At 40.8% G+C, this 20,679-nt stretch overlaps 1 protein-coding gene across 4 annotated transcripts in view; it reads right to left on the bottom strand.

Moving 5' to 3' along the window:
- Positions 1–735: 735 nt before the first annotated feature.
- The window catches only part of LOC111861805 (carboxyl-terminal PDZ ligand of neuronal nitric oxide synthase protein), a 164,870-nt gene continuing 144,926 nt past the window's right edge, over positions 736–20,679 (bottom strand). For 3 of the 4 annotated variants that reach the window (XM_023846674.2, XM_023846675.2, XM_023846676.2), the window contains one exon: positions 11,617–15,098. In XM_023846674.2, coding sequence (XP_023702442.1) covers positions 14,184–15,098 — 915 coding nt within the window. In that variant the 3' untranslated portion in view covers positions 11,617–14,183. Of the gene's footprint in view, positions 1,670–11,616; positions 15,099–20,679 lie in introns of those variants that run through there. The other variant, XM_023846677.2, reaches the window with a different exon arrangement.

Here is a 20,679-nt window from a genome sequence, read left to right as displayed (position 1 = left end):
GAGAATAATTGTTACTTGTACTTAACGGCTTGTAAGAGTTCAGTAAAACCCATTACCAATCCAAACTCTAAGAGTCACCAAAATCGTGACAGTACGATAATGTAAGATCGCATGAAAATATACTAATGAATATCGTTATCGAAGAAATGGTTCGATACATATCGACTCCCCAGATATATGCGTTGCGTAATCAGACAAAAGCCGTATTTTTGCACTAAATTACTGCGTTTACAAGACCACAGAAATGCGCGCGCAATTATGGCTTAGTAGCGAATTCTTCTGCCTGTCAAACTGAATATGACTGTCTTGCCAGAACGAGGGCTACGCCCTTGAGAACAAGAGGTAAAATAAATATGTCATGGTGTACGGTATGATATTAAAATTTAAGGTCACAAATCAGGCTCTAAACAAAATTTTCATGGAAATACAGCATAAACATTTATTAGAATGCTCACGAAGGTTAATGATGATGATGATGATGATGATGATGATAATAATAATAATAAATGTATTACTAAAAAGGTAGACCCACAGGGTTGTGAGACGTCGAGGCTCCCACATTTCCTAGGCAGTCAGCTCACAAATGGCGGTAAGGTTGTCAGCCTTACGCGCCGGCCGCCCTTTGCCCCCAGGAAGATTCCTGGTACTCATTTCTGTTAGAGGTTGAGTCGACCCCAGGGCCATAGTGCGGCTGGAAAGATTAAGCACAATGAAAAATCCAATGACGTCATCAGGAATCGAACCCGCAACCTTCCGGCTTGTAGCATAGTGCCTCAACCAACTACGCTACCGCGTGACCTTAATGTATTACTTGCGGATTACAATTAAACTAGTAGATTCTGTTTTGTCGTTTAATACTCCGACATTCCTATACAATTTTCCGCGTGCAGATTTTCGAAATATACACCAAAATCTGAGCTTAATTCTTCTCACTGCCCGCGCCCACGTAGAACCCGAAGATGGACACTCATCTCTGTTTGCATTACTGCATTACTTTTCGTAAATTGGCTTGATTTAAAAAACACAGAGACGTGGCATGCAACATGAGTTCGGAGAAACATCCAGTTACTGAACTGATACCGGGACGCCATCTTGCGTTGAGAGGGTGGGTTTAGGGAACAAGATGGATTACCTATAAATAAATAATACAAACTAAGAATTGAGATGTTAACTAGTCTCGGGGCATTCTCTTCCTTATCAGTTCTGTCAGCTCATTCCAACAATCACCCATAATTTAATATTAACGCATTATAAAAGTAAAACGCGTTTTTAGATAATATAAATATACGTCATAATAAATTGTTCTAATTTCAAATACATTTCTATGCGGAACCGCTGGACTTGAAACAAGATGGCGAGTAAGTTTGTGCGCCAGGACACAAGATGGAGGGTCACGGCTTCAAGGCATCTTAACACCATATCGGCGGACTGTGACGGGAATCCTAAACGGGTACCGGGATCAAAATGTCGTGACGCGTCCTTGCATCCGCAGTCCCAGCATCCTGCGTCGTTTCCGGCTCCTCAGTTTGTTAAGCAGCGACTCGGATCCTTCCGAAACTTCCCCTTCTTCTCCGCCGGTGCCATCCACGAAGCCGCTCTCAGGCCTGGAAAGTGGCGCCGCCACTTGCAGCAACTCGAACCAACGGCTTATTTTGGCAGAAGATGTCAACTGCTCACACAACATGAAACAAATTGGGAACGAAAAACACAAAATGACAATCACGAGATAATTAATAAACGTCATTTAACACTTTCAGTGCTTAAACCTCTTTCATTTTTTCTTGTGGCGGAAAGGGAAACATCAGGAGTTTAAACTAGGAGGGTAGGTCAATAAGTAAGTTACAAATGAATACAGAACTTAAACAAATAAGAGTAGTGATATGAAAAATGCTTTTATTTCTCAACATAATCTCCCTGTACACTGGGGCATTTGTCCCAACGTTTCAGAAACCCCTGAAAACCAGCAGCATAACGTTCTTTGGGCTGCTGTCGGAACCAGGCGGTGACTTCCCTTTGTACAGCTTCATCATCGGGAAAATGTTCAGCCTCAAGGACAAACCGTAAATGCTGACTCCTACTGTAACATTCTCAGGAAACTTTGTAAGGCCATTCACTGAAAGCGACCAGGACTCTTCACCAAAGGCGTGTTGCTCTTGCATGACAACGCGCGTCACCATACTGCTAACAACACAAATGAGACGCTGCGAAATTTCAAGTGGCAAGTCCTCGAGCATCCTCCGTATAGCCCCGACCTTGCTCCAAGCGACTTCCATTTGTTCGGCCTTCTTAAACATCATCTTTCGGCTGAACATTTTCCCGACGATGAAGCTGTATAAAGGGAAGTCACCACCTGGTTCCGAAAGCAGCCCAAAGAATTTTATGCTGCTGGTTTTCAGGGGTTTGTGAAACGTTGGGACAAGTGCCTCAATGTAGAGGGAGATTATGCTGAGAAATAAAAGCATTTTTCAAATCAGTATTCTTATTTGTTTAAGTTCTATATCCATTTGTAACTTATTTATTGACTTACCTACGTATAAACGCTTGGTGACAATGGTTTCTTTTCAGTGGTACATTCAGAAATCTTTCTTTTGTAAGATATCTCGTCACTGCACTGTCTGAATCATCTCTGAGTGTGCATCATCACTCGAGCAGCCAACCTTACGGAAGAAAAGTCTCATGTACTCAACTAGACGTCTAGTAATTTTACAATGATGATGTAACGAACTACGTCACTGATAAGTGATGACGCAATCTCAAAGATGTTTTGGACACACAAGAGCAAGAAAATGGGGGAATATGCAGGGGGCACACAACTTACCGCGATGATCTTCTCCACCAATAGGGAATTCAATGTTCGTTCGATCTGATCTTTTATTTTAGCGAGTTTTTTGCATTACTGGTATATCGGATGTGGTGCATTGGCACCGTTGGATCTCAGATCCAGTGAACTTCACAATCCGGCATATAAACCAACACCCAAACTTAAGCCGAAACCGATAACCGTTAGACAATAATTATACATCAGTGTTTCTACGCAATTCAATTCTTGTTTATCTGACTACTAACTTAACAGCCCAAAGGCCAATTACAAATGAGCAGGAGTGACAGACACAGAACAGGGCTATTTATAATATCTTATTAATTATGATAAGATAGTAATAATAACCAAAAAATTAACGTGATAACAGTAAAAGCATCAAGAAACAGCTGAGAGGCAGAAAGTACACAATTACAACGCGCAATTACGAATTAGGTCCATCTACTGCAGCGCCTCACAACAGCTGCAAATGAAGACAATAATATCGAACAGACTGGTGTACGAGTAACATCCTAGACCTGCATTCTATGGTCGTTCAGTTCGAATCTCGGCCAAGACAGGCTACCTTGAGTACTCACGGGTTTCCTCAGTCCCTCCGGGCAAATGCTGGAACTGCACCTCAAATTAGGCAGCGGCATTCTCTTGCACGTCCTTTCCAATTCGTTATTCATTGTACATCCACTCATTCGAAGCGTTACACAACGTAACTAACAGCGATGATAATATTAAATAATTTCGAGGCGTCACTTTACGATGCTGTTAGTATCCAGCCCTTACACCTTCGAAAAGTAGGGCGAATGACACGGAATGGGTCTGGAATAAGCGGTCATGGTATAATCAAGGTATTAACCCGATATTTGTATGGAAGCATTCAACAAAATTACTAATTCCCGTCCGGGATTCGAAGCAACCACTACCTGAATACAGGTCAGAAGCATTACCCACTGGGCCACTTCCCTGGTTAATAATAATTATTACTTACTCATGGAGGAGCCGCCAATTCTGCAGCTACTCAAGAGTTTCCCAGCATTTTATGGAACCCGAAGGTTCATTACCGTGTTCACAAGAGCCCTGCACTGGTCCCTATCCTGAGTCAGATCAATCCAATCCATAAAATCCCATCCTATCTCTCTAAGATCCATTTTAATATTGTCCACCCACCTACACCTTGGTCTACCCAGTGGTCTCCTTCCTTCTGGCTTTCCCACCAATATCATACATGCATTCATTTTCTCCCACATTCGTGCTACATGCCCTGCCCACCTCATCCTCTTTGACTCGATCATTCTAATTATACTTGGAGAAGAGTACAGTTATGAAGCTCCTCATTACGTAGTTTTCTCCAACCTCCTGTCACTTAATAATAATAATAATAATAATAATAATAATAATAATAATAATAATAAAAGTTCCTGGGTAATGACACGTTGTTAAAAAAAGCAAGCGTTACTATAAGCAGAAAACAAAGAACAGGCAAGGCCACGCACCTGAATGCAAGGAAACCCGGAAGCCTGTTATATTCCATCTGCTATGGGAACGAGGATGCGTCATCATTAGAAAGTTGTTCCGGTACTCAACGTTTAGGGACTTTTCTTTCGTAAGGTTGGCTACACAATGTATGACGTAACCTTGCTCGTAGAGCAGATGGACTTTATGTATACTAATCATGGGTTTGGTTAATTACATGTGTTTGAAGTGATGATGCATACCAACCGCCTCCCTGCAGCAGAGATGATCTTGACAACCTGACAGTCGCGCAGCTTGTCAATAAATCTGCCGTTCTTCATGCAATCCGAAGGTTCACTACCACATTCACAATATTTCCGCTGCTGGATCTTATCCTCGTCCAGATGAAATCAATCCACATCCCCATATTCTATTTTAAGATCCATTTTAGTATTATCTTCTGATATATATCCACGTTATCCACAGGGTCATCTCCTTTCGGATTTCTGACTAAAATGTATACATTTATCGTCTTGTCTATGCAACGTACATGCTGTTTATTTTATCTATTGATTTGAGCAATCCATGTTCCACACGTCTGGAATGCGTGGAGGTTTTTCTCCACGTCGCCTCACCTTCCTGGCGAGGTGTTACGGTTACTGTATCTTTTGTGCATATTCATGTTTATTGTAGGCTTGCAAATGAGTTTAAAGAACGGTACTGTATGGATAATTGTATTCATTGTGGTCTTCTGAAACCGTAAAAAGAACTATCGACGTTTCAGAGGAACACGTGTCTACTTCAAGTTCTAAGTCACTTTGACGAGACAATAATATCACACGAAATTCGTGTCGTTATCAGAGCGTTCTATGACCGATCACTTCGACACAAAATAAAAAAGGTTCCTCCGAAACGTCGGTATTCTTTTTATCATTTCGGCACGTTGTTACGCCCAAGAAACTCCACAATGAATATATTCTGAAAATAATACTTCAGAAATATTATAAAAATACTATTTTTATTGTTGACAACCTGAACTTTTAATTCTGTATTTCAGCATCCTGTTGCAAATGTCTAATTAAACGTGTCTGTATCCACAGCCCGTAAGTAATGCATCTGAACTGTTACACTGCTCCGATGTACGAGTACACTAAAACCGCGAGCTGCTGTCCACTTAAAAATAACAAAGTAATTAATTAAAATCCATTAAATTTTCTATTAAAATTCTTCGTAAAATCCTATTCCACCCCATAAGGGGTGACGTCCACTTGTTTAGAGCTGTGTGTTTATTCCAGAAGGTTCGTTTCTGTTTTTTCTGTTTGTTGGTCCGTTGTTTGCTACGTCTGCAATCTGTAAGCACACATTTACTGCCTGAATCTATTTACATCCATCTGAATTTCAAAACTTTGTGGTTCTGGGTAGTCTTCTTGACATGCTGCACGGGTCACTGAATTCTGTGAATACAGAAAGGGGGTTTGCTGTGTCCTGTGTCCTGTCTCCTGTCCATAACGCCACCGCCTTTGGCTTGAAACAGCTCTTTTAAACTGAGGACACACGTCCTTAGGAGGAGCGTCAAGCAACGGCGAGAGCCGTCTGCTCACAGAGGTCAGTGCCATCGCCAACAAGTGCAATGCCTTCAACAGAAGACTACGCAGTAAATGCGTGCTTACAGAGTGCAGACGTGGCAAACAACGGGCTAACAAACAGAAAAAAAGAAACGAACCTTCTGGAATAAACACATAGCTCTAAACAAGTGGACGTCACCCCTTATGGGGTCGAATGGAATTTTGCGAAGAATTTTAATAGAAAATTTAATGGATTTTAAATAATTATGTTACTTTAAGTGGACTGCAACGCGCGATTTAGCGCACTTCTGAACAGTGTAACAGTTGGACACAATAAAACACCTGAAGATGGCCATCTATGGTCGAAACATGTTGTGCTAGGTATTAAATGGTGAATAAACAATTGTTGCATTATTGACGGACTGTGAATACACAGACGTTTAATTGAACTTTTAAATATAGTGAAATACAACCAATTTGAAAACATATTCCTCCCTCTCAAAATAACAATAATAATAAACATGGGTCTTCTTTGGGGAGTGACCCAAGGTTGTTAGAAAAGTATTTACCTGGACCAAATATCATCGAACCGCACCAAACGATCATACTGATTGACAAGTTAGCAATCGCTTTCGCCGTAAACATTTCACTTGATCGCTGATCTGCAAATTGCTTCCCGTAGCGATATCCTTGCAGTTGTTATCTACGGGAAATTTGCTACAAAAATCCCTTGTTACCCCAAAACAGTGCGGTAAATTTTCTTTTCTTCGCAAATATTTGGGCAGAGAACCACGGAGCGTTGCCATACAAAATGTCTTTAAGGTGTAATCTTCCGACATGTGAAAAGCTGTGCTCAAACTGCACGACTTCCGAACACAAGCGTTACCCGTCCGGTAATCACATCACAGGGTTAAGCTGGCAGACGTCCAGAGGAAAGACGCTAGAAATGTACGTGTATGACGTAGAAGGGGATAAAGCCAAAGCAAAACAAACGCAGGTAAAATACAAAGAGGGGTAAAGTTCACAAGACTGAGGAAACAGTGACCTCAGAAATGGGGCTTTGGGGGCAAAATCTGGGAGGGGGGGCGAATGAGGGGCATGTAAGCTTGTGACGGAACATGAAAACGGTGAGAAGACAGCAAGAAACGGGGTACAGCCAGAATAACCAGATGCACGGGAGGGCTACAGTGTGAAACATTCCGGCATACTCTTCTACACTGAAGACGGAAGCAGGACGTTCTTCCGAAACATGTGTAATGATTTCAGCTGTCACATATCAAAAGATAGCGATGTTCATATCCACCGACGCGAGAACACAATCTCGCTAGAATCTTGCGGGATATATTAAAAATATGTTCAAAGGGACAAAAAAGTGACGTTTCCTGGTGAAGAAAACCCGTGCTCCTAACAAAAGAAGCTGCAAGACAATGAAGGTACACAGCACAATCGCCAAGTGACAGGCCCAGAAAATTGTAAACACTTTTCTGACTTCCTTTACAATTGGCCACAAATGTAAAACTTCTGCTCAACAATCTTTTCATCGCAAGTAAATAAATAGTGTAGTGGGGGGCGCATTACAGCCAGGTTACACTCTGTTACTTCATAAATACGCTATAACACTGAACGTGGGATATGAAGGGAGTCTTAGGTGACTGTGTCTACTCTTCATGCAACATGGGACATCATCTCAAACAGTATATAAACATCGCAAATATAAAACTTAATTAAGTTACATATACATACAGACCCACTAAATGTAAGGCAATGTCTGTCCCTGGGCTGTAACGTAATGGGCAAGAAAACTCCGGTAATTTTCATTAACAAGTCAAAAGTAACTATGGAACAGTGTTCTCGAGAATCTAACAGTCGCTCAGCTCAGCGTTCCAGGCAATTCTTTGCTCTTATGGAACCTGAAGGTCCATTACTGTGTTCAGAAGGGTCCTTCAGTGGTCCCCTATCCTGAGCCAGATAAATCCATAAGTTATATTCAATTACTAAATTTACCCCCAAAAAATCATCTGACAAAATATGCAAATTTGATTCATGTTTTGTGTGCACCAAATTTAACTAATTACAGTCCCTCCATGGCGCCGAATCCTTCTGGAGGAGCCAGTACAGGATCAGGTGACCAACATTTCCTAACATCTTCTGGAAACCGAATGTTCACTACCGTGTTCATGGGAGTCCTCTACTGGTCCGTGTCCTCAGGGCAAATGAGCCCAGTCTGCACCCTCCCATTCTATTTCTGTGAGATCCGTACTAATATTATCCTCATATTTATATCTAGGTTTGCCTAGTGCTTTCATACTGCAACTCCACACGCGTGCAACACGCTCTGCCCATCTTATTCACCTTCGTTTGATGATTCTAATATCTGGTGAGGAGTACACTTTATTAAGCTCCTCATTATGCCACGTCCGTCACATCTACAAGCGCATAAAATTTTACAGTTCAATGTCTATTACACCACTAATTTTAAAAATGTTAAACTGTATTAATATGAAATACAGTACAGCAATAGCTCGCATAGTCCGGGCAGTCGGTTCCGCCAATCTCCCGGACTCCTTGAAACCGGACTCATCGAGGAACTAAATACATACAGAAATGGTAATTAGTTCAAAAAAAAAATCCCCGTTTTTCAGTGACTAAAACGCGATTAATAAATTCAAATGTCTTTATTAAAAATAATTTTAAGAAATTCATTTTTATCATCTAAAAATTGCAATATTGATGTCTGCACATTCTTCTTCTTTGGCCTTTTCTCTTCATACATTTCTCTGTAGTAAGGAATTGCACTGTTTATCGTTCGACGAATTGTAAGGCTACGTTCAGAATTGGGATCACCTTCCATGATATGCTCTGACAAGGTTTGAACCATTCCAATAATTTCTGATAGTTGTTCAGCTGTTAATTCTCATGCAGGCACTTCAACACACTCGTCGTTGTCTAAGTTGTCCTCCCGTTGTTCATCTATGTCAATAAGTGTCTCATTATCTAGTTCATTAGTGTTCGCTTTTATGCACTCAATTACGTGGACGGAACCTAACTCATTGAAGCCAAGTTGCTGTCCAGTTTCCACTGTTATTAGTGACTTCAGCAAAATGAGTTTCAAAACCAAGAAATCATTTGCACAATGCGGTATGAAATGTTTCCATACTGCCCTCATATTGCTTGCCGTTAATTCATGCCAGGCTTCGCCTGTATTTTCGGTAACGTTTCTGATGTAGCTCTTCCAAAGTTCCGTTAAAGCAGTGCTTTCCCCACCTCCTCCAGCGTTACCTGTCAGAGCTCAAGAACGAACGGACCGAGCATAGCGGGGAACCCCAGAAAACACTGAAATATGTATCGTATCGCATGTCTTTAAAACCACAAAAAAATAAACTGCACAAAAAGAGACTTGACTGTATAAAGGGAAAAAGACGATCATTTATGTATTAAAAATAATTTTGTGTAATAATTTTTTAGAATTTACTTTTATTTTGCTCAATTAAAATTTAGTTTGTTTTGAAGTTTTCAAACCGGACTATAGTGAATCCGGACTGATCGAAGCCAGACTATGCAAGGTGTTGATGTAGTTCATAACTCTTGAATGAAAGTATGGAAACAGTCTAGGGTCATAAATTATTGCATTTTAGTGTTTTAGGCATGAACCGTAAACAATTTTAATACTTCTCGAAATTAATGGGGTGATAGACAATAATCTTTAAAACACTGCATGACTTTTAAAACCTACACACACCCCCGGGGACAGCTGAGTAGCCAAAATAGGGGCAACAGAATCAAACATTTATTGTTTAAATCTGCATGGTTTATCAGATGATTTCTTATTACGCTGACCACATGAAACATATGGCCGTAACGATGGCTTCTGTAAGACCATCACTAACTTAACACTTACATTAACACGATTTAACCTATTCAAATATAAACAATTACATAACCAGTAGCATGTCATTTTTATATGGTTTAAAATTATTGTTTATCTCTTGAGGCTACAGAAATAGGACGATTAAAAAACACCCGATTCAAACTGGCTGTGAACATAAGGAAACCTCCAAAGACAATATCAACATATCTTTATCATTAATTATAACATTTAATTATGCCTTATGCCTGGATAACAGTAAACTTTGTCCATCATGTAGAGGATTTTCAGATATAATGTATTAGAGACCGGATCTGTTTCAATCATCGGGCGTAAGCACGGACGGATTTAAGGGGGGGAGAGTGACTGGGACAGCTGAACTGGGGCCTTCACAAAACAGAAACAGAATCCATACATTTTACTGAAACATTTGCTTCTCTAGAATCATTAAAATTACTTTATATTTTTAGTTGTTATAAGAAATAACAACAAAGAAGAATGTCATATCCTAAATTTACTTTTAATGATAGGAGCCTCCATATTTTGACTGCTCTGGGGCCCCACAACTATAAATCTGGCCCTGGGTGTAAGGGAGAAGTTCCTACTCAGGTGAACTCATTACAAAGATCCTGCCTCAATCACTGGGCCAGTCCATACCAGTAATCTGAGCAAGTTATAACTGTTTCTGATGACAGTGTGTGACAGTGAACTTGACTATTAAATTTGGATATCTCCCACCATGTTGAAATTTGTCACACATTGCATTTGCCACTGATCAAGACCCACTCTTTGTATGGGCCCAAATGAGGTGCCTCTGTCCTCTACATCTGAGGACTCAAATATATTGGGTTTCTGAAATCCTGCGTTTCGAAAAACTGAAGAGGATGAACAATGTCCAAGATAAGTCATGTTTATTGCAACACATTATCAGGACCTACTGAGGATATAAAGTCTCTGTTCCATGAGTGTTTGTGGCCTCTCGTGGCAACCATTTGGAGCTGTTTCCACGCGGACATATGCCTGATCTGTACATTGAGACACGCTGTAAATGCTCAAGGTAAACAAAGTCTTAGACTCGAGTACAAACTGCAAGGCCATACATCAGCATAAACCGATCGTAATACACAGGCTTCCTGAATACATTCTAAACAAACTGATTCTTTTTTAGCCTTTCTTTTCATGTTTTTCTCTTTGGAATGCTACATAAACACAAGCTTACTTGGGGCAGATGTCAGTTTGTATCCACTATTTATGAATATTAGGTTAAGGTCATTTCTTCCGAGTGAAACAATTTGTCATGGTCTGGAACAGAACCAAGGGTCTGCTGCCTGTGTAACAGCCTTATTAGTAAGTTACCAAGGACATCCTCCAAGTCAGAAAACAATGTTATCCACTACAGTGTTGCATTGTCCTCAACCCCATCTGTATGTGAACTGCGTACAGATTGAACCAAAGTAATATGCCTGAAGAAAAAAAATGTAAAGAATAATTCTGTCTCGTGAGATGTGGTGGCATGCAGTCCAGTAGTTCATCAGTGTTTCAGAGTAATTAACATTCTGTCTCCTGCTACTTGCTGGTTACTTACTTGGCCTACCCTGAAGAAGTACACAGGGTGTTTCTACAGAAAGTCACTGAACTTAGCCCGGATTGCATGGCATCACAAAGCAGAAAACAGTGCTTCTCCTTGCCGCTTCTGTGAGAACTTCAAATCAGACAAAATTTTAAGGAGTTAAAATTTGAAAATTACCCGAGTTTTATTTAATTATCTGACTAATCAGTCATGGTTTACAAGTCTGTGCTCAACAAAAATGTTGGACTGAAGTCTGTAAATATTCATGATATCTACAGATCACTATAGTTGGGACTGTCTATAAAATATTAATCTCTTATACAGTAACTGCAAGTTTCATACATTAAAAATAAACAGTTTCACTACTACCTTTATATGAACTATGGGTAGGAAAGGGTACAAATCAAAACCACAATTAACACCCAATAAAAGTCGCCCTGAACAATTTAAAAAACAGATATGTTGTCATGGAAACACACTAGGTTAAGTTAAAAAAACATTTTCCTAACAGACATCCTATAACTTAAAACTTAACTTTCTGTTCTGGCAAATCTTTCATAATGAAAAAAATGCCCTCATTCTGTAAGCAGGCAAGTGCTGGGCCAGTGCTATCGCACTCATTGGGGAACAGTGCTAGACAAGTATAGAGCAATGGAGGAATAATGATTAACAGGGGAAAACTGAAGAAAACCATGATCCAGTGCCACTTCGCAGTACACTGACTGCTTATTCAGAGTTAGAGCTGAAAATGTACTTATGATCAAATTTGAATGGGCAGTGCCTCAGTCAACCTTCACTGGTCTTGTTATTACAGCATAATAATTTTAATAGAAACCCATGTACACACAGGATTACTGCCCTTAACAAATCGTGACATGGAACATTCTTTGGGGCACTCTTATCTGGCCAGGCAGCTGATATAGCAGTCTTTAAAAATCATCATCCAAGGACCAGCAAACTTTCCATTTTACAGTAGCAGCCCCACAGCAACTGCGTTCCAACTTGCTTAAACACAGAATAACCATGTTCCATTTGCACAATTCATCCTGTACTGCCAACTGTTTCATCTCCTCATTTTGTCTTCTTCTACGTCACTGTTCTCTCTTCACATCTTGTTCCCCATCTGTACACATTCTCATTCTGTACCTCATCCTCCTGCTCCATCTTCCTACCCTTCTTGCATTCTTCTTCTCTGTCTTCCCACCTGCATGTATTCTTGTCCTCCATCCTCCTACCCCCATTTATTCTTGTTCTCCATCCTCCCACCCCCATGTATTCTTGTTCTCCATCCTCCTACCCCCATGTATTCTTGTTCTCCGTCCTCCTATATCTTACCATCATTTCACCTCCACCATTTTGCTTTCTTGTTTGTCATTTCTCTTACTGCAATACTTATTTCCATTTCCACGTCTCCATCTCCAGCTGCTACTTCCACCAGCACACTCTGTCCCTCCCATGTCTTCATCTCCATATACTCCCCTGTTATTCTCCACACACATCTTCCTATTCTCCATCATCCCATCTCATCCCCTGCTCGCACAGTTAGCTCTCCAAGCAAGGTGCAGTGTTGGAAGCATCGCACTGACAACTGAGTTCATAAGGCAATTCGCTGTACCAGCACAGTAACAGACTTGTTACTGCCGCCACACCCGTGTGCAGTCATTAATTCACTTAAGAAAGAGTTACACGTCTGCACTGAAACTTTACTCGGTCCTGACTGGTTATAACGCAGACGAAGTTCATGTCACTTGCGCTCATGGTGAAATTAATGTCGGACATAAGCAAGTGATTGGTAACACAGGTGAAGGGGCTGACAGTAATTCATCATAATTCTCTTGGATGTGTAGCCTTCTCAGGCTCAAGTCACTGTGATGAAGCCAACATTTAGCAAGGAGAAGTAAAAAATTTTGTTATTTATGCTCTTCTTCGTCATTTTCTTCTCCTACTGATCTACTTTCTACATCATCATGTACTATTCATTCTCCTTCCTTTCATCCTACAATTCCCTCCCTCCTCCTCGGTCATCTTCTCCCTAATTATTTTCATTTCTTCTCCATTCTCTCTTCTTCAACTTTCCTTCCTCACATTCTACATCCTGTTTTTTTATTCTTCTCGCCACCCACCTTCATTCCATTTTAAGCCTCCCCCATCTTGTTCTTAATTTCCTCTTTTCTTCACCTCCTTCTATACCTTTCCTCACTTCTACATCTCATTCTCTACTTACACTCCTTTTCTTTCTTGTTCATTATTTTAAATATTCCAGTGAGCACAACTGTGGGTTCAGGATGTCAAAGGGACAAAACTCATCAAGATAATTTCAAAATGTAATTGCTTTATCAGTGTGCTGTAACACAGATCCCTGCAAACATCTGGACGAAGTTCCGTTAAGAATTTACATTCAATGATATGTTTCTACTGTACACCTTCAGATTTGTAGGTTAATTTCAGATAACAAAACTATAGGGTTATGTGTGGGTCCTACTGGAATAACGTGTGAATAAAACTGCTTAATTTTATGGGACTCAGAATTGAGATCATGTCATTGGAGACCACAATAACAACTACATATTTCTTTATACCTTCCAAATGTGGTGGTTCTTGATGGACAATAAGTAATAGTGTGTCATTCAAATCAAATTTCATGAAATAACAAATATAATACAAAAACTATCAACACATCTGTAGAAACAAGAAAATAAATTGGAATCAACTGGCTGCCCCTACAATACACACTTGCTCCAACTACATGTTCTCAAACCGAGGGACGATGAAGACTGCTGACAGGAGCAAGCAACTTTATTCACTGGCTTTCTCACACACTTCCTTGGATTAAGTGATTCTGTAGGACGTAGCTGTAACGAAATACACCCGTATAATGACCTCACTCTTGTCAACACTGAGCTGGACAGCACTGTAGTGTCACTTTGTTGTGTGCCTGGCCCAAGCCGTCCTTTGTACGTGTGACATGAGCTCACTGCGGTTTGGCACCTTTTCGCTGGTAGACCGGGTTATGAACGGAGGTCCATTGGCCAACCCACCCCGCCTACTCGCTGCACTTTCCTCACTGCCAGAGACCCTAAGAGAGACCATTGATGACAAAGCCGATGCTAACTGGTTCTGTTCCTTTTTGCTGATCTCAGCTGATCCACTATCTTGATTCTGCTGCTGGCGCTTATTGGGGCCAGGTGGTGGTGGCTCTAGCCTTGGCGCCTCTTCAGCTCTACCTCCGCTGTCAGAACCGCTGTGCGATAAGGGCCGGATGAACTGTGTACGCTCTTCCTCACCAGTGGCTTGAGTGTCAGATTGAAGCGGTGCCTGCCGTGGGCGTTGGGACAGCACTGGTGAGCTGGTGTAGGACGGGGTTTGGGACACACGGTAACTCAACTGGGTGGGAGAGACCTGAGTCTGTTGCTGTGGTGCATACAGTCCTGCCAACCCAGGCTGCTGATATACACCAGCTGGGGACACCAAAGAAAACTGCTGCTGTTGAGATGGTCGCACTTGGTTTGTGTAGCTACCACTCAGGCACTGAAGCCTTTGGAGCAGCTGTTGCTGGAACTGTTGTTCTGGGGTGCATGTTGTTGTTGTGGATGGAAAGCTCAAAGTAAAGATGCCAGGAGATGAGTTCTGATGCTGCAACAGGGAATGTTGCCGCTGTGGCGATCCTGGCAGGAAGGCTGTTGCGGTACTGCGGTTCTCAATCAGCGAAGAGGTTTGAGGCTGCTGATGCTGTGGAGACACCTGCAGCTGCTGCTGGAGAGGGTCTGTTTCTTGGAAGTCAGGCAGGAAGACAGGGGCCACTGCAGGGGTCTGAGGGTCACACAGTATTGCCAACTGATTTTGAGGAAGAGGCAAGGAAGAGACAGCAACAAGAAGCAGAAAGAGGGAATAAGAGAGAACAAGAGAGAGAGAGAGAAAGACGTGTTAGAAATGTGCTTCATAAATTTTCTGATGAGGCAAATATTTCAGTTTTTTGTACTTATCTAGAATGTACACACACATACACAAAAAGAAAAAACTCCATGCCACTCAAAACACACTCCTGTCAGAATATGAACCTAAGAAGCTTTTTCTGAGACTTTGTCGGTCAAACTTTTGGACTTCTGCCAAGTTCTGACAGCATTATTCGTTAAGTTGTATGAACTTTTCAACTTGTGATACTGTGAACAAATTCTGACAGTGCCATAAAAACTTCCTGCATCAATCTTCAGGGCAAGGATCAAGAAACTTTTATACAGCATTCGCCAAAACTTGAACAGGAGAAACTACCCCCCCCCATCCCCACTTCTCTTCCATGTGACACCGGTCACTTACTTGCAAATAAAGGTGAAGATAAAACACAAATGGAAATTATTCTCCTTTCAAAGACAATGACATTGCACATATATGTCTTCAGGATGTTCGCCAAGATGGGATGGCAAGATAATTTGTTTACATATTTGCATTTAAGCCCACTGAGAACATTTTTAAGGATCACTTTGACCTGTTGGGCCTTCATAACTATTGTGGCAAGGACCTGGAACCCTACAAATGGGAGTAATTTTAGAAATAATTTCATTTTCTGAAATCACTAGTTGGTACATTTCTTTGTTTTTTTTCTTTAAATTTTGATTGTTTTCAAATAAATTCGGGGTTAGGGACAGATCCCCCTCTGGCCAGCATCGATGGAAAAAAGTAAGTAATTTCAGACTAACAAAAATTACAGCATGTCACACCTCAAAAGGTGTACTTTTAGTGCAACTATTTAACTTCACGCAGCAAAGTCAGTCTTGAGAAGCTGAGAGTAGCTCAGATGACCAAGAAATTCCTGGTTTCTCATAGAATTAAAATGGCAACAGAGAGATTACTGCTGGCTTATCCACCTACCAGCAGCATTAGTAATATCTGTGGCAATCACAGGGAACTGTGCTCTGCTGGCACACTGTGTTACCATTATCTCACACACCAGCACAACAAGTGCATTGTCTAGAAAACATCCCAACATGAATATCTACTGAATGACTTAAAAGTTCTCACGAACAAGTACTCAATTTACTGTGCATATGGTAGGGTCGCTTGCCATGTCTCTTAATTCACTACAAGACAAATTTCTTTATTAAGTCATGCCAATGATTTGCCTTCGCTGAACTAGAAAGCTGACAGCACACTCTGTGTTAATGTTATCAATAATAAGGATGCAACATTTGGTCCAATCGATGGGAACTAAATTAAGTCTGAAGATCACCGTCCTGGGTGATGTGAGGCAATGTTGTGTGGCAGATTGTTAACAACATTTTGGAGGAACACGATGCCTCCATCTTCAGTGTAGAAAAATAATCCAACAGTGGAAAAAGAAATGGTATAGATATAGAACCAGATCCATAAGAAAACCAACAGGAGTAAATAAGATATAAAAGTCTGTGACGATACTACATTAGGACAAATATTGTTTCCGGACATTATGCATCCTTCTGATTTCATTTGTTTGGTGACTGGATTCTGTCTCTGTGTTCATGTGAAACCTACTCAGTTGGGCCCTATCTGTTCTGAAATGTAAACAGGACAGTGTTTGATGAATGACATCCAGAAACATAATGCTTGCACAACAGGAGGAAGGGGCATAGTGTAAAGAATACAGGCCCTTAAAAGAGGAGAGTGTAGACAGGGAGCAGAGCAAGGTCAGAGAAGGGAGGATGTGCTGTAAAGGGCCATATTCACCAGGACCAATGACCAGCTCAGAGAACCAGAACATAGGAAATCCTATGAAGGAGACTTCCTACATTTTTTCAGACAGCAAGACTCAAACCCCAAGCACAAAATCTATATTTGGACTCCCCATAACACAGTGACAGAGGACAGTATGAAAAATCGTGTATTGAGATATACTGTAAAAATAGCTACAGTTTTTGTATAAAACATTTACTCAGCTTGTTGTCTGCTTATACTGGCTTCATGTTTGGCTTACTCTTCAACCCTGAAGATGGAGGTAGTATTTTAATACGAAACGTGAGGGTCTCTCTAAATTACAACTCAGAAAATCATACTCTTCATTTTTTATAATTACAAATTATCAATATGGAGGAAGTATGATATTGTGAGCTATGGAGGCATGTTTTTATAACATTGATTATTCCTTCGGCCCATAATCATAGCCAACATCACTATAATGTGAGAGTAGAACATTTCATGTACTGCACTTTGACCCTGAAGATTGAGGCAATATGTTCATCTGAAACATTGGTCTTCACATACAAGACTACACACTGTCACAACCCATAAACCAGCAATCAGAACACCCAACGTCATGAAAAGTTGCAAACCTTATACAAAATGAACCCGACTAAAGACAGTCCAGAGGGCCCCATCAGGCACACACTTGCTGACAGCAGAGCGCTGGAATGTGAGTCGAGATTCACTAGTCTCTAATGACTGAAAACAGAATTCTACTTTCCTTGATTCAATAATTATATGGGGAACCTAAATCCAACAAATTTTCCTTTGCAAAGACCTGCAAAAATAAAAATGCACTGCAAGCCGACTGAAACCAAAATTATATCTTAGCTTCATATCACAAATGCTGAATACAAAGTAACAATTGCGTAAAGCTGTTACTTTAAACTTCGCTCATCATCTAAGTCTGTAAACCCTAAGATCACCATCTTAACTCCTACAGCGCCAAGTAAAAGCACTGTAAAATTCAAGGACAAATTATATATATATGAAGTCTCTAAGAACTAAGCCTGCAACAGGCTGTGAGGGCCCATAGGGTTGTGAGATGTCAAGGCTCCCACATTTTCTCTAGACCATCGACCCACAGATGGCAGTAAGTCTGTCAGTCTTATGTAAATGTAGGGGGCACAAAACTCCATATATTTCTTCAAAATGTAGTTCACATAAATTAGATTTTGAAGGGTTCTGACAATGGTGTAAAACATTCAGAATTACTGGGCTTACAGACTTTGTCTATTGTCTGGTAGTCTACAAACTATAAAACACAGTGTTTCAGTAACTGAATCTGTTTCCATCCTCAGGTGGAGGGGAGACACCTAATTAGTCTGTTGAGGTTAGCTCTTTTTAAGTGACCCAACAGGGTGAGTGAACCCTCCTCACCTGAGAATGGAAACAGATCCAGTTTCCAAAACATTGTCTTTTATAGTTTTTACAATACTGGACAATGGAAAAAACCCAGAAATTCTGAGGATTCACATAAACTGTCAACAGATGTGACATCATGTCAGATAGAGCAATTTTGGTAATGGTTAAAATTTTCAACTCTTGGCACCTGTAGGGTTAAAACTATTGCAGCTGGTTAACAGTAGCTCTGTTCAGAATCCCAAAAGAGTAGGTCTTCTTTCATGCCTTGTTCACCTGAAGATGGAAACAAAACCAAGCTAAGAAATGCAGTGGCTATAACAAATTCAGACAATGATCTAAGTCCAATGTAACAGCTTTAAACAAAATGACACACTGTTAACAAAAACTTTACAAACTTCCTGGAAAGTTACAGAATACGCATGTTAATATTTGTATCTTGTGTATGTCTGACATGTAGAAAACTGAATGACGTCAATTACTTGAAAAGAATCGGACTATAAAGAATCTCATTGCTTTTTTTAATACAGAAATGTAACAACAGAACCGACACAACTTTCACAACTGAACCCAGTATCCTCATGACTGTATGCAACAACAAACTATGAACCAGACGCCATAGCTGAGTGCTTACTGCTTGGTATCTGAGAGGTTCCATGTTCAAATGTCAGCCCAGAAACTGGCTACCCTGACCAAGTTTCTTCATGGTCTTCCTTAGTCTCTCCATTCAAATGCTGGGAGAGTACCTCGAATTAGGCTATGACTGTTTCCTTACAGATCCTTTACAATTCACATTCCATGAGTCATACTATCATTTGAGGCTATAAGTCTCATTTACTGATATAGTCATTAAATAAGCCATAATTACTTCATTTTTAGAGACTCATCACAAAGACTTTCCTACTCTGCAACCAGCCAAGTGTTGGGCCAGAGGTGAAATCCCCCGACCAAGGATGTGATAATGCACTGCCTGTCAGGGATGTTGCACACATAGGGTGCGTGGGTGGGTGGATGAATAAGTGTACATGTGCACATGAGTGATAAACAAGTAGAGAGCAATGGTAGGATGACCGCTCCATAGCTCAAGCGGTTAGTCGCTGGCTTCCTACCGTGGCGGCCCAGTTTTGATCCCGGGTCTGGTAAAGTGGGATTTGTGGTGGACAAAGTAGCTCTGGGGCAGGTTTTCTCCGAGTACTTAGGTTTCCCCTGCCAATCTTCAATCCACCAATTGCTCCACAATCACCCTCACCTATCATTAGGGGCTGGTACAATAGGCCAAAAGTGGCCGCAGTACAAGGGACTTAGTCCCACCCCACTAGCATTAAAAAAATGGTAGAATGATGATTAGGTGGAAGTTTAAGAAAGACCAGGTCCAGTGTCACTCTGTCCATCATGAATCACGTGTGATGTCAGCTTACAACCTGAGTCAGCATGGTCAGAAACTGCTGTGTAACTGTCAAATCTACAGCACTGCCATTAAATGAACCGTAAATAAAATTAATAAACAGCTTAATTCCCTAAAGGTCTGCAACAATGGCTAATTCATTATTCCAGTATTGTGCTGGACACTGTCCATTGCCTGGGGGTACATATGATCTAAACAACATTGCAGGAGTTGGTTCTACTGCCATCATCAAGATCAAACCCACGACCTCTTTAAGTACTTGGATAATACAGTACCAGAAATCTTTCTGTACCATGCAATCACACAGGGCTCCATCTACTCGAAAGAGTCACATATGAAATAGAGAGAAAGAGAACATTACTAGCTACTGCTACATAATGTATTCATAATGAGGCTACCAGCAACACTCCATTGGCAATGTCAACACAGCATGCGAATGCATCAGGCAGAAAGTAACTTCTTGACGTTTTCGTAGCACAATTTCACATTATGTAACACCTTTGAAATTATATAAAACAAGGTGCTAATTGGTTAGACTTGAAAAGATTCTGACGGTGGTGTATACTGTACTTCTTTTGGACTTCGTCCATCGTCTAGTATGTAAAAGACAAAAGACCACGACGTTTCGGAGACTGGCTCTGTCTCTGTCTTCAGGTGGGCAGGGAAGGATAAACCTACTCAGTTGGGTTTGTTAGAAAGAGCTAGTCTCAATCACTCAATCCATACTTGATGATGGACGAAGTCCAAAATAAGCAAAAAGAAGCACAGTGCTAATTATTTGTACTATTTGCTCTACCATTTAAAAACTCTGCAGTATGCCCACAAGGTGTATCTGTGTTCCATATGGTACTCAAAATAAACAGAGACTGTTTCCCCAAACAGCATTAACCGGTTGGGCTCTGTAGCGGAGACGTAATGTGTTTATATGAGGTACGAACT

The sequence above is a fragment of the Cryptotermes secundus genome, unplaced genomic scaffold (genome assembly GCF_002891405.2).
Source record: "Cryptotermes secundus unplaced genomic scaffold, Csec_1.0 scaffold620, whole genome shotgun sequence".
Lineage (NCBI taxonomy): Eukaryota > Metazoa > Arthropoda > Insecta > Blattodea > Kalotermitidae > Cryptotermes > Cryptotermes secundus.
This window is presented reverse-complemented; position numbering and strand designations above follow the sequence as displayed.